This window comes from Bos indicus x Bos taurus, chromosome 20 (genome assembly GCF_003369695.1).
Source record: "Bos indicus x Bos taurus breed Angus x Brahman F1 hybrid chromosome 20, Bos_hybrid_MaternalHap_v2.0, whole genome shotgun sequence".
NCBI lineage: Eukaryota > Metazoa > Chordata > Mammalia > Artiodactyla > Bovidae > Bos > Bos indicus x Bos taurus.
This window is the reverse complement of record NC_040095.1, coordinates 37,980,433-37,996,114: the sequence shown is the minus strand read 5'-3', so window position 1 is coordinate 37,996,114 and position 15,682 is coordinate 37,980,433. Positions and strand designations below refer to the sequence as shown.

The following is a 15,682-nucleotide window of genomic DNA, read 5'->3' as shown; positions in this document are numbered from 1 at the left end:
CTGGAAAAACCATAGCCTTGATTAGACGGACCTTTGTTGGCAAAGTAATGTCTCTGCTTTTCAATATGTTATCTAGGTTGGTCATAACTTTCCTTCCAAGGAGTAAGCATCTTCATGGCTGCAATCACCATCTGCAGTGATTTTGGAGCCCAGAAAAATAAAGTCAGCCACTGTTTCCATTGTTTCCCCATCTATTTTCCATAAAGTGATGGGACCAGATGCCATGATCTTAGTTTTCTGAATGTTGAGCTTTAAGCCAACTTTTTCACTCTCCTCTTTCACTTTCATCAAGAGGCTTTTTAGTTCTTCTTCACTTTCTGCCATAAGGGTGGTGTCATCTGCATATCTGAGGTTATTGATATTTCTCTTGGCAATCTTGATTCCAGCTTGTGCTTCTTCCAGCCCAGCATTTCTCATGATGTACTCTGCCATATGACTCAGCAATCCCACTGCTGGGCATACACACCAAGAAACCATTATTGAAAGAGACACATGTACCCCAATGTTCATCACAGTACTGTTTATAATAGCCAGGACATGGAAGTAACCTAGGTGTCCATCAGCAGACGAATGGATAAGAAAGCTGTGGTACATATACACAATGGAATAATACTCAGCCATTAAAAAGAATACACTTGAATCAGTTCTAATGAGGTGGATGAAACTGGAATCTATTATACAGAGTGAAGTAAGCCAGAAAGGAAAACACAAATACAGTATACTAACGCATATATGTGGAATTTAGAAAAATGGTAATGATAACCCTGTATGTGAGGCAGCAAAAGAGACACAGATGTGTAGAACAGTCTTTTGGACTCTATGGAAGAGGGCAAGGGTGGGATGATTTGGGAGAATGGCATTGAAACATGTACAATATCTATGTGAAGCGAATCGCCAGTCCAGGTTCGATGCATGATACAGGATGCTCGGGGCTGGTTGCACTGGGATAACCAAGACGGATGGTATGGGGAGGGAAGAGGGAGGGGAGTTCAGTATGAGGAACACGTGTGCACCCATGGTGGATTCATGTTGATATATGGCAAAAGCAATATAATATTGTAAAGTAATTAGCCTCCAATTAAAATAAATAAATTTATATATTTTTAAAAAATGGGTAGGAGAGACTGAGACACAGTCTTACCATAAATCCCAGCCTTGACACAACAACCCACAATTGGGAAGGAACTCACAATTCCCAGCTTCTTTCTGAGAAGCAAAGGGTTTGAACCCCCACATCTGGAGGTCCAGCATTTAAAACCTCTACTTGATGGACAAGACCCCCAAACCTCTAGATTTCAGAGCATATGGCATCCACAAGAACACAAGGATATAGCAAATTAAGTAACAGGTTTCCATCTGCTCATGCGGATCCACTATGGCTAACCCTCCTGGCCCAGCAGAGAGCAGCGGACTCATACATCCTCAGTCTTTCCAGAAAGAGATCTATTTGCTTATCTTCAAAGTTCTCATAACTTATTTTAAAAGAAATCCTACAAAACAATATGTATATATTATATAGTATGTTATATAATATATTATTGGGTCTATAACACATGGAAATGTAATATATTGTCAACAACAAAAAGAGCACTGGGGCTGAGGAAAGCCAAACTGGGCCAAGAAAAAGAATCCAGATGGTACTAACACACAAAATTATGAGAAACACAAATTAAAAATACTAAGTTTGATAGAACAATAGTTTTACATATATACTTTTCCTCCTTCATAAAAGATATAAAAATAATTTAAGTAATAACTATAATAAAGTATTGTTCAGTCTGTAACATTTATAGATGTAATGTGTATAACAAAAACACCATTGAAAAGAAGACAATGGAGAACTCCATGTTACTCTATAAATGAGTAATAGCTCTATATCTCACTGGAATTAAGTTAACAGAAATTTAATTAAGCAATTGACTATATATATATATAATACACACATACACACACACACACATACATACATGTGTCCAGTGGCTTAGTGGTGTCTGGCTCTTTGCGACCCCATGGACTTTAGCCCACCAGGCTCCTCTGTCCATGGAATTTTCCAGGCAAGAATACTGGAGTGGGTTTTGCCATTTCCTACTCAGGGGATCTTTCCAACCCAGGGATGGAACCTGTGTCTCCTGCATCTCCTGCATCGGCAGCCAGATTCTTTACCACTTTAGCCACTTGAGAAGCCCACTTGGTATATATGTATGTATATATACATATCTCTTAGCTGCACAGGGTAGCATGTGGGATCTTAGTTCCTTGACCAGGGATCAAACCCACACCCCCTCTAGTGGAAGCACAGAATCCTGACCACTGGACCTCCAGGGCAGTTCCAAGCAGGTGATTCTGAGATAAGATGTATATAGTAAGTCCTAGAACAACTGCTATGAAGACCTACAAGACCTTCTAGAACTTACACCCCAAAAAGATGTCCTTTTCATTATAGGGGACTGGAATGCAGAAGTAGAAAGTCAAGAAATGCCTGGAGTAACAAGCAAATTTGGCCTTGGAGTACAGAATGAAGTAGGGCAAAGGCTAATAGAATTTTTCCAAGAGAATGCACTGGATATAGCAAACACCCTCTTCCAACAACACAAGAGAAGACTCTACACATGGACATCAACAGGTGGTCAACACCAAAATCAGACTGATTATATTCTTTGCACCCAAAGATCGAGAAGCTCTATACAGTCAGCAAGAACAAGACCGGGATTTGACTGTGGCTCAGATCATGAACTCCTTATTGCCAAAATCAGACTTAAATTGAAGAAAGTAGGGAAAACCACTAGACCATTCAGGTATGACCTAAATCAAATCCCTTTCGATTATACAGTAGAAGTGACAAATAGATTTAAGAGACTAGACCTGATAGACAGAGTCCCTGATGAACTATGGACAGAGGTTTGTGACATTGTACTGGAGACAGGGATCAAGACCATCCTGAAGAAAAAGAAATGCAAAAAAGCAAAACGGCTGTCTAGGGAAGCCTTACAAATAGCTGTGAGAAGAAGAGAAGCAAAAAGCAAAAGAGAAAAGGAAGGACATAAGCATCTGAATGCAGAGTTCCAAAGAATAGCAAGGAGAGATAAGAAAGTCTTCCTCAGTGATCAGTGCAAAGAAATAGAGGAAAGCAATACAATGGGAAAGACTAGAGATCTCTTCAAGAAAATTTGAGACACCAAGGGAACATTTCATGCAAAGATTGGCTCAATAAAGGACAGAAATGGCATGGACCTAACAGAAGCAGAAGATATTAAGAAGAGGTGGCAAGAATACACAGAACTGTACAAAAAAGATCTTCACAGATAATCACGATGGTGTGACTACTCACCTAGAGCCAAACATCCTGGACTGTGAGGTCAAGTGGGCCTTAGGAAGCATCACTATGAACAAAGCTAGTAGAGGTGATGGAATTCCAGCTGAACTATCTCAAGTCCTAAAAGATGATGCTGTGAAAGTGCTGCATTCAATATGCCAGCAAATTTGGAAAACTCAGCAGTGGCCACAGGACTGGAAAAAGCCAGTTTTCATTCCAATCCCAAAGAAAGGCAATTCCAAAGAATGCTCAAACTACCACACAATTGCACTCATCTCACATGCTAGTAAAGTAATGGTGAAAATTATCCAAGCCAGGCTTCAACAATACATGAACCGTGAACTTCCAGATGTTCAAGCTGGTTTTAGAAAAGGCAGAGGAACCAGAGATCAAATTGCCAACATCCGCTGGATCGTCAAAAAAGAGAGTTCGAGAAAAACATCTATTTCTACTTTATTGATTATGCCAAAACCTTTGACTGTGTGGATCACAATAAACTATGGAAAATTCTGAAAGAGACTGGAATACCAGACCACCTCACCTGCCTCTTGAGAAACCTGTATGCAGGTCAGGAAGCAACAGTTAGAACTAGACATGGAACAATGGACTGGTTCCAAATAGGAAAAGCAGTACGTCAAGGCTGTATATTGTCACCCTGCTTGCTTGACTTATATGCAGAGTACATCATAAGAAATGCTGGGCTGGAGGAAGCACAAGCTGGAATCAAGATTGCCAGGAGAAATATCAATAACCTCAGATATGCAGATGACACCACCCTTATGGCAGAAAGCGAAGAAAAACTGAAGAGCCTCTTGATGAAAGTGAAAGAGGAGTCTGAAAAAGTTGGCTTAAAGCTCAACATTCAGAAAACCAGAAAAGATCATGGCATATGGTCCCATAACTTCGTGACAAATAGATGGGGAAACAATGGAAACAGTGGCTGACTTTATTTTGGGGTGGCTCCAAAATCACTGCAAATGGTGACTGCAACCGTGAAATTAAAAGATGCTTACTCCTTGGAAGGAAAGTTATGACCAACCTAGACAGCATATTAAAAAGCAGAGACATTACTTTATCAACAAAGGTCCATCTAGTCAAGGCTATGGTTTTTCCAGTAGTCATGTATGGATGTGAGAGTTGGACTGTGAAGAAGGCTGAGCACCGAAGAATTTATGCTTTTGAATTGTGGTGTTGGAGAAGACTCTTGCGAGTCCCTTGGACTGCAAGGAGATCCAACCAGTCCATCCTAAAGGAGATCAGTCCTGGGTGTTCATTGAAAAGACTGATGTTGAAGCTGAAACTCCAATACTTCGGCCACCTGATGGGAAGAGCTTACTCCTTTGAAAAGACCCTGATGTTGGGAAAGATTGAAGGCAGGAGGAGAAGGGAACAGTAGAGGATGAGATGGTTGGATGGCATCACTGACTCAATGGACATGAATTTGGGTAAACTCCAGGAGCTGGTGATGGACAGGGAGGCCTGGTGTGCTGCAGTCCATGGGGTCACAAAGAGTCAGACACGACTGAGAGACTGGACTGAACTGAAGAACATCTGCTAAGGGAAAAAAAAAAACAACTTTCAAAATAGTGAAGAAATTATTAAAGAACTTAAAATACAAAATAAAAAATATCCACTTAATGTAAAGAAGATAAAAAAGGGAGAACTAAAATGGATGCAGAATTAGAATATCAACAAGGAAGCCAAATGTTTGAACACAACTATAAACCAATTCACTTCATGAGAAATAAATGGGGAAATAGTGGAAACAGTGTCAGACTTTATTTTATGGGGCTCCAAAATCACTGCAGATGGTGACTGCAGCCATGAAATTAAAAGATGCTTACTCCTTGGAAGGAAAGTTACTGCCAACCTAGATAGCATATTGAAAAGCAGAGACATTACTTTGCCAACAAAGGTCCATCTAGTCAAGGCTATTGTTTTTCCAGTGGTCATGTATGGATGTGAGAGTTGGACTATGAAGAAAGCTGAGCGCTGAAGAATTGATGCTTTTGAACTGTGGTGTTGGAGAAGACTCTTGAGAGTCCCTTGGACTGCAAGGAGATCCAACCAGTCCGTTCTGAAGGAGATCAGTCCTGGGTGTTCTTTGGAAGGAATGATGCTAAAGCTGAAACTCCAGTACTTTGGCCACCTCATGCAAAGAGTTGACTCATTGGAAAAGACTCTGATGCTGGGAGGGATTGGGGGCAGGAGGAGAATGGGACAACAGAGGATGAGATGGCTGGATGGAATCACTGACTCGATATACGTGAATTTGGGTAAACTCCAGGAGTTGGTGATGGACAGGGAGGCCTGGCGTGCTGCAATTCATGGGGTCACAAAGAGTCAGACACGACTGACCTGAACTGATAAACCAATTATGGATAACAGGCATCTGTAAAGCACTCCACCCAACAACAGCAAAATGTATTTTTTTCAAGTGCACACAGAACATTCTCTAGAACACACCACGTTTAAGCCATTACTAAAACACAATAAACAAACAAACAAAAAAAAAGGTTATTTTCTCCAACACAGTGGAATGAAATTAGAAATCAGAAAGAATTTGAGAAATTCACAAACACTTCAATATGAAAACAGCAAACTCCTTAAGTAACACCAGTAAAAATGATGGTATAAGAATATCTAGCCCCATCCCCTCCCAGAAACACCAATCTGAACAACTATTCATGCATGAAAGTAACTTCACAGGAGCTAAGGATTCCAGGCAGGGGATCACAGCACCTGGGCAAAGCATAGAAATGAGGAAAGATGTATTTAAGAAGGTAAGAACGATAGATTCATATTACCCACCTTACCTCTCCAGCAAGCCCAGGCAGCCCAGCACAGGGACAGTTACCTTTCCCATGGGAGAAGGAAAGTGAAGTAAGATTCAACTTTACCATGTACCCTGGCACTGGCCCATCCCAGCACAGAAATGACTTCCACAGTCAGAGATGCCTTCCACGGCAGCAGGCTTCCCAGGCACTCCCACAAACCCAGGTCCCTCACCCACCCTGTTGCCTGACAGCTCCCATGGTCCCAGACTCCTAAAGACGCTCACAACTCAGGTTTACCCCAATTATCAGGCCATGCATGTGCCTGCGAAGTCACTTCAGTCATGTCTGACTCTTCAAACCCATGGATTGCAGCTCACCAGGCTTCTCTGTCCATGAAATTCTCCAGGCAAGAATACTGGAGTGGATTGCCATTTCCTCCTCCAGGGGTCTTCCTGACCCAGGGACCAACCTGCATCTCCTGTGTCTCCTGAACTGCAGGGGGATCCTTTACCCCTGAGTCATTGGAAAAGCCTATAGTATCAGGCCAGCCCCTGCAAATCTGGACTGCCAACCAGCTTCCAAAATCTCAGGCTTTCAGCCTATCACAGCACCAGACTAGCCCCCATAGACCCAAACTCTTCTGGAAAACTGAGGAGAGAGCACTCCCAAATTCATCCTGTAAGGCAGGCATTGTACTGATATCAATGCCAGAAAACATATCTCAAAGAAATCACAGGGCAATATCCCACATGAATACAGATATAAAATTTTAAACCAAAATTTAAGGCAACAGCATCTAAAAATATATAAAATAGAAAATATATCTTGACCAAGTCAATCAATATTCCCATGAAATGAGGTTAGTTTAACATTTGAATATCAATCAGTGAAATTTATGTTAGTGGAATAAACAAAAAATTATATATTCATACCAATACATAAAGCAAAAGCATGAAATTCAATCTCATCAAAATTAGAAATTATGCTCTTCAAAATATACTGCTATGAAAAAGATAAGCCATAAACTGGGAGAAAATATTTGCAAAGCTTATATATGATGAAATATTTATATTCAAAATATATATTTAAAGGACTCTGAAAATTCAGTAACAGGAAAACAAGCTACTCAACTTTAAAAATGGGGAAAATTTGGGAATTCCCTGGTGGTCCATGGACTAGGATTCAGTGCTTTCCTTGCCAGAGAGTGAGTTCAATCCCTGGTTCGGGAACTATGATCCTGCAAGATGGGTGGAGTGGCCAAAAAAAGAAAATGGGAAAAATCTGACAAACCATGAAAAGTGAAAGTGAAGTCATTCAGTAGTATCTGACTCTTTGTGACCTCATGGACTGTAGCCTACCAGGCTCCTCCATCCATGGAATTTTCCTGGCAAGAATACTGGACTAGGTTGCTATTCCCTTCACCAGGGGATTCCCCAACCCACGGATCGAACCCAGGTCTCCCACATTACAGGCAGATGCTTTACTGTCTGAGCCACCAGGGAAGCCCTGATAAATCATGTATTACCCATATATCACCAATGAAGATATATGAGTAACAAGCACATAAAAAATGCTTAGCATCAACAGTCATGAAGGAAATGCAAACAGAAACCACAACTAAATACAACTAAACACCTACACAAGAATGGCTAAAGTTGAAAAGACTAACTATACCAAGTATTGACAAAGATTTGGTACACATGGAACTTGCATTCTCACTTTTTGTGAGAAAGTAGAATGTTAGAACCATTTTAGAAAATAGTTTGACCATTTCTTAAAAAGTTAAACATACACCTAATGCTGCTGCTGCTACTACTGCTAAGTCGCTTCAGTCGTGTCCGACTCTGTGCGACCCCATAGACGGCAGCCCACCAGGCTCCCCCGTCCCTGGGATTCTCCAGGCAAGAACACTGGAGTGGGTACACCTAATGCTACATACACCTAATTGTCACTGCATTCCTAGCAATTACTTCAGAGAAAAAACAGCACATGTTCACACAAAGCCTTGGTCACAAGTGTCTATAGCAGGTTTATTTTTAATAGTGCAAAACTGGAAACAACCCTAATGTCCATCAACAGGCAATTCAATAAACATGCTGTGATGATCTACACAATAGAACATTACTCAGCATAAAAGGGAATGAACTATTCAGACACACGATGTAAATGAATCTCAAAATAATTATGCTGAGTAAAATAAGAGTAATTATGATCAAATTTATGTAAAATCTAGAAGATGCAAAGTAACATATGGTGACATATTAGCAATTCACTGGCAATGAGAATTGAAAAGTAAGAAGAGAGGACCAGAAGGGGAAACTGCAAAAGGACATGAGAAATATTTGGGGGTAAGAAATATATTTTGCTATCTGAATTATGTTGGTTTCACAGTTATACATATATTTGTATGTATATGTATATATATATATATATACACATACACATATGTACTTTAAATATGTGCTGCTGCTAAATCGCTTCAGTCATGTCCAACTCTGTGCAACCCCATAGACGGCAGCCCACCAGGCTCCCCCGTCCCTGGGATTCTCCAGGCAAGAACACTGGAGTGGGTTGCCATTTCCTTCTCCAATGAATGAAAGTGAAAAATGAAATTGAAGTTGCTCAGTCATGTCTGACTCTTAGTGACCCCATGGACTGCAGCCTACCAGGCTCCTCCATCCATGGGATTTTCCAGGCAAGAGTACTGGAGTGGGGTGCCATTGTGCAGTTTATGCAATATTACTTCAAAAATGTTTTATAATGAAGATAAGGAATTTCTGTGGCCAAGAGGAAGTAACAAGATTATATTTACTTCCTACTTTAAACAACTAAAAAAATAAAAGAACGATATACAATAAAATGGCTTTTAGACATTGGACACCCAGCAGTTCAGGGCATTGATGGCTGGCTGAAGAAAATTTCCAGGGTACAGCTCATGGAAGAGGTACCCATATCTGGCCTGGCTGTCTCCCACAGCAGCTAGAATTCATAACACAGAATGCCAGAAAAGCAAAAGAGCACCACATAGAGGAAAAGCTCCCTGAGTTTGTTTCAGTGCATACATGTGATGAAACTACCCGAAGTAGTTTCAAACTAGCCTCACACCACCCTTATGGCAGAAAGCAAAGAAGCACTAAAGAGCCTCTTGATGAAAGTGAAAGAGGAGAGTGAAAAAGTTGGCTTAAAACTCAACATTCAGAAAACTAAGATCAAGGTATCTGGTCCCATCACTTCAAGGTAAATAGATGGGGAAATAATGGAAACAGTGAGAAATTTTATTTTGGGGGGGCTCCAAAATCACTGCTGATGGTGACTGCAGCCATGAAACTAAAAGACGCTTGCTACTTGGAAGAAAAGCTATGACCAACCTAGACAGCATATTAAAAAGCAGAGACATAACTTGGCCAACAAAGGTCTGTCTAGTCAAAGCTATGTTTCCAATAGTCATGTATGGATGTGAGTGTTGGACTATAAAGAAAGCTGAGCACTGAAGAATTGATGCTTTTGAACTGTGGTGTTCGAGAAGACTCTTGATAATCCCTTGGGCCACAAGGAGATTAAACAAGTTGATTATAAAGGAAATCAGTCCTGAATATTCATTGGAAGGACTGATGCTGAAGCTGAAGCTCCAATCCTTTGGCCACCTGAGGCGAAGAACTGACTCCTTGGAAAAGACCCTGATGCTGGGAAAGATTGAAGGCAGGAGGAGAAGGGGACGACAGAGGATGAGATAGTTGGATGGCATCACCAACTTGATGGACATGAGTTTGGGTAAGTTCCGGGAATTGGTGATGGACAGGGAAGCCTGGTGTGTTGCAGTCCATGGGATTGCAAAGGGTCAGACATGACTGAGCAACTGAACTGAACTAAACTGACCCAAAGCCGGGGATGGCTACTACCAATGATGAGGCAGAATAACACCCAGAGATTGTAGAGACCCAGGGTCTCTTTCCACGCTGTTACCTAACTTTGATATTTAATGAATATCTATGGACAAGTTCCTGAACCAACTTGATAAAGGTGACATTTTGATATTCATCTATCTAACTCTTGTAACTTTCTCTCAGCTGGTTCTAAAATTCAGAGGGAAATACAGTTGTATTTTATTAAGCTTTATAAGCCCCCCAAATTGCCTTCTTTTGATGACAATAGACTAAGATATTGTATATTTTGTTCTCAGGGCTAAGGTGAGACTACTGCTGCTGCTGCTGCTAAGTCGTTTCAGTCGTGTCTGACTCTGTGCAACCCCAGAGACGGCAGCCCACCAGGCTCCGCCGTCCTTGGGATTCTCCAGGCAAGAATACTGGAGTGGGTTGCTATTTCCTTCTCCAATGCATGAAAGTGAAAAGTGAAAGTGAACTCACTTAGTTTTGTCCGACACTCACCACTTGATAAAGGGAAGAGCCCACAAGCCCAGTTAAAAGCCTGAATTCCAACATAGAGTTTCTTTGATGTACTCTTATACTTACACACCCAAAGAACACAGAACTTGCTGAAAAGAGTGAGAATTGTCCAGTCAAGAGAAAGTTACTCTAGGCAGATATCAGCTTGAGTGTGTGTAAGCCAGTCGATCAGTGATGTAACTATATAGTTCCCCCCAAAACAAAGAGGACCTGTTACATGGAGAACATCCAGCTAGTAGACAGAGATACAGAGAAGCTGTCTTGGGGAAAGGAAAAGAGTCAGAACTTCAGACAATTAAGTTCTCTTTAGGGTGGAACCTGCTACTTGTGATTTCAGTTACTGATGGGAACAATAGTACATCTAATATCAGAAATATCTGCTACTTTAAATTTTTGAAGTCATTTATTTAAGTTGTAAATAAAAATCACTACAGGGAAGTTATCTAAACAGGTACTTTAACTGGACTCATGCACTCCTCACTATATCAAGTGGTGCTCACCTTAGCCCTGAGAATGAAAGATACAACATCTTAGTCTGCCATCAAGGGAAGAGAAAAATGAATATTTTATTTCAAAACCTAAGAAATTTTCATTGAGATGTGAATACTGAAAGAAACTCTGAACTTCGATTAAAACTCAGGTAAAACTAAGAGGAACCCCCAAACTGTTTGCAGATTTTGGAGTGTTGTGTAAGTTTTTAAAAGAGATAGTGGGTCTTTTGGCAGTTTCTCAAAGCCATGGGAACCACCAAAATGAAATGTTCATGACTGACAGTCAAGGCAGATACAAAGGGGTATGGATAGAAGGGATATTTGATGAACAATATGGAACCCAATCTAGAAGGTGATTAACACGGTATTAGGACTCTTTGCAACCCCATGGACTGTAGCCTACAAGGCTCCTCTGTCCATGGGATTTTCCAAGCAAGAATACTGGAGTGGGTTGCCATTTCCTTCTCCAGGAGATCTTCCTGACCCAGGGATTGAACCCGGGTCTCCCACATTGTAGGCAGATGCCTTACCGTCTGAGCCACCAGGGAGCTCTTTAGAACAGTCTAAACAACAGCAAAGCTGGAAATTCATCTTCAGAATTTTATAATTGCTCAGACTTATTTTTTCCAACAAAGCTGCTTAATTTTGCAAATTTTTTTTTTTAATTTAAGTTTTAGCAACTCTGATGGAGAAACCCAGAGCTTAAAGTCCCAGATTCACCCAACAGAGGGGACGACAGAGGATGAGATGGCTGGATGGCATCACCGACTCGATGGATGTGAGTTTGAGTGAACTCCGGGAGCTGGTGATGGACAGGGAGGCCTGGCATGCTGCAATTCATGGGGTCGCAAAGAGTCAGACACGAGTGAGCGACTGAACCGAACTGAACTGATTAACTTGCTATGTGAACTCAAACAAATCATTCAAGTTCCCTGAGCCTCTGTATCTTTATCTGTCAACAGAGAAAAGCTGATCGGATTAATAAGCTTCATTTTAGCTGAAACTCTTTCAACCGGTGTCACTAGATTCAGTAACTCAAGAACTTCTGACATTGCTATATACAACTCATGAGGCGACTGATTTTTCCATAATAATGTATGGAGGCTTGCCTGAAATAAAGTAACATCCAGATAAGGGGGTAAACTATAGACAAATAAAATGTAGAGGTTATTGAGATATCCAGCGCTTGTATGACTCAGGGAGCTCAAACCGGGGCTCGACAACAACCTAGAGGGGTGGAATGGGGACGAAGGTGGGAGGGATATTCAAGTGGGAGGGGACATGGGTAGACCTATGGCTGATTTATGTTGATGTTTGGTAGAAACCTAGATGCAATATTGTAAAGCAAGTATCCTTCAATTAAAAATAAATAGATCTAAAAATAAAATGCTTCCAAAAAATGAAGAGGGAACATTTTCTAAAAAAAAAAAAAGATATCAGCACTTAACATAAACATACACACACCCCCCACACATTTTGTCCGTTATTTCAATACTAGATTCAAAAAAGTTTTGCGTTAAGCAGTACTATACAAAGGGCACTGCCTCTTTTTGGCTGGGATTGAAGAATTCAATAATTATGAGAAAAGATACCTGAGGCTAGACTTCTTCCTCTATTAGAAAGCATAGTGATGTTATGACCATGATCCTGAAGAATCTGAGACACCCGGTGCATTAGTAGACTATGGCTTCCACCTAGGAAAAATATATATCATTTTTGTGAAGACGAGAACTGAGGGTATGAAATTGATGTGGAGGTGTGGGGCAAACCAGGGTAAGATAACAGAAAGCTGACAGTGAGCAGAGAAAGATGAGTTTCTCCAGTTCCTCTTTCTCACTCTGGTTAAGTCCCAAACTGGATACCTATATTCTGCCTGCCCAGATCTTTGACCTATCTACCTTTGACCTCCACTATCTTTGACCTGTAGTGGAGGGCAATCCTCCACTAAAGATTCCCTCTTATGACTTGCAGTCTTTGCAACAATGTAATGTAATTTTGGTGTTTAAGTCTTTGGAGTTCCTGAGCCTAAGGCACACCCTGCATTTTAGCTGGGGTCTTATGGAGAGGCCATAGCCTAAAAAAATAACTGTACTGGTAGATATTCTGGCCCAGTGCCATGCATGTGAGTGTGGAGTGTTCCTAATAGGCAGTCAATCCAAGCTATTTCTGAAATTCTTCTCTTTGGACATGAATGCTAGAGTAGGAGCCAGAAATATGGAAGCTTGAATTTGGTTCTAAGAAACAGCCATTGGAAGAAAAGATGTGGAGCCACCACTTAGAGCCAAAATGCTTGAGATTCAAATATATTTCACAGGAAGTTTCTCAGTTGAATGTCTCACATCCACTAAGACAAGCAGGAAAACTGTGGGGTCCATAGGATGGGCTTGCATTATCTTATATGCATGAGAAACAGGACATCCATCCTAGGACAATCCGGGGATCTTTAAGAAAGAGAGGCTTAATCCTTGGGAGAGATGTGAGCTCCATTATACCAATAGCCTATCTAAAATTATGTACGATCATGGGGCATTTTTCTTGCATCTGTGAGTCTCAGCAACAGAGAAAGCCAGATCTCCAGAGAAGGGACAGACTTGCCAAAGTTGGGAAGTCGGGGTCTTAGAGAGAGGAAAGTCCCATAATCATCGGGTCAGTGGTGAGTAGTACGAGCAGGGCTCAGTTGATAAGTCGTGTCCGACTCTGTGTGACCCCGTGGACTATATAGCCTATCAGGCTCCTCTGTCCAAGGAATTTCCCAGCCAAGAATACTGCTGTGGATTGCCATTTCCTTCTCTGGGGATCTTCTCCACCCAGGGATGGAAACCCTGGTCTCCTGAATGGGCAGGTGGATTCTTTACCACTGAGACACCTGCGAAACCCAGAGAGAGGTACAGAGCTACATAGTGTGTGTCTGTGGGAGTTACTCTAGTATTTCATATCCATACTTGTGTTGCATGAGGTAACACAAATTACATAAAACATAGTACCCCTGCTTAGACTGCCTGCTCTTGTTCACATTAACTGTTGGAAGAAATGGCTGCGAGGGAGAAGAGGTTGGCACAGACACAGCTGTTCACGTGGCTCTTCATAAGGGGCAAAGGTGGGGCTTCCAGCACCTGGTTAACTGCCCCAGCTCTGTCCTTGGAGTTGAGGCTGGAGGACAGTGTACTTTCAAGAGAGAAAACTTTTTCTCTGTTACCTCTATCATTGAAAAATAGGTTTATAATAGGCTTTTTAGAAATCCCCACTGTAAAAAAGGAAAAGAGTGGAATCTGTGGAAGAGGATGGTTTTGAGGTAAGAAATCATAAGTGAATTCCCAATGTGTGCCAGGAGAGAGGTCTGTTGTACTCTTGTAAAAGGCACCTCATTTCCCTAATCCTCCGTTTTCCTCTCAGGAAATAAAAAGGGAGGCCCAGTGAGAGGAGTTCTGTGATTTCTTCCAGCTCTAGGATCCCCAGGTTCTCTGGGATCTAAAAGCAAGCTAGGGAGCCCACCATCTTTTCAGGATGGGTCAAATAAAACTCATGGAGAAACTCCATCCTCTGAGGACTCCTTATCCTGATAAAATTTCCCCTTTTGTCTTCTGTTCTCTCTGGGGCAAAAGTAATGGAAATAAAACTGGGTCCACGATGCGCAGAATCAACGGTTCCACTCTCCTTCAAAAGCTTCCATCAGCACGGGTGAGAGAGGGGCTCCCAAATGCGCCACTGCCCTGGGGTCCTCCCGTCTGCCCGCCCGCTCAGTTTTCCAGTTAGGAAACAGTCCCAGTTCGTGCTGCTGTCCCAGGAGCACCTGTCCCCAGAGCCTGAAATGGACTCCACCTTCTACTTTCTACTGGCATCTGTTGCACACCGCTCAGAAGTTCAAAGTGACCCTTTCAAAATCCCGCAGGTACCTTGGAGGAGACGGCCTGGGGTCTCAAGCTCAGAAATAGACCAAAACTTCTGGTTCCCGCTGTGCCCACAGGGAAGCGCATCCAGAGCTTAGGAAACTGCTGCTCTTCTCCAGGGCTATCAATAATTTCACCTTGGTAGTAGAGACCTCTCTCTGCCCCACAACCCTCGCCAGCCTCTCCCTCCTCTAGCCTAGGACGCAAACCCAGCCTGGAAAACCATATGAAAAGCCCCTCTGACTAAGGGGGCTGTTGGCATGACTACTGGCCGGGAGCCTGGGACAAGCCTGTCCTGATTCTCCAGCCAAGCACTCACCCAGTGAGGATATAGTCAGGATTTTGGCGGCCTCTGAGAGCAGGAGCGCAGGCGGTAAATATATGACTAGAAGAAGCACCCGCTGCGCCCCCATCGTCGCTCCGGAGAGGCTGCGGAGCCGAGCCCTAAGCTGCGCGCCCGGCGGCCCGGAACCCGCGCGCCCTTCTCACGCGCAGCGCGCAGGCAGTGAAGGAAAGACGCAGGCCAGGAGCAGGGGACAGAGATCCTGTGGGTCTTTGCTCTATACGTCCGTCTCGCCCTTTGGCCTCTCCTCCCCAGGAAAGTACACCATTGGATATTCTGTCCTCACCCTCCCTAAATCTGGGCAGTGGGGAGGAGGGATTAGTGTGCTTAACCCTCTCAATCCACGTAATCACCACACCTTCCGGATAGAAAAACACTCTGAACCAGTAATGGTAAGGACCTTAGGAAATCACATCGAAGAAAGTTATACCTCCAAATGGTGCCGACCCAACTCCCTTTCAGGGATCC

At 42.4% G+C, this 15,682-nt stretch overlaps 1 protein-coding gene across 1 annotated transcript in view; it reads right to left on the bottom strand.

Annotated features, from left to right (window-relative positions):
* The window catches only part of LOC113879126 (UDP-glucuronosyltransferase 3A1-like), a 38,700-nt gene extending 23,265 nt beyond the window's left edge, over positions 1 to 15,435 (bottom strand). Inside the window, exons 1-2 of the mRNA XM_027520394.1 lie at positions 15,191 to 15,435; positions 12,577 to 12,678 (exon numbers count right to left, since the gene is read on the bottom strand). Of these exons, the coding sequence (XP_027376195.1) occupies positions 12,577 to 12,678; positions 15,191 to 15,284 (196 nt within the window). The 5' untranslated portion in view covers positions 15,285 to 15,435. The remainder of the gene's footprint in view (positions 1 to 12,576; positions 12,679 to 15,190) is intronic.
* Positions 15,436 to 15,682: the final 247 nt, after the last annotated feature.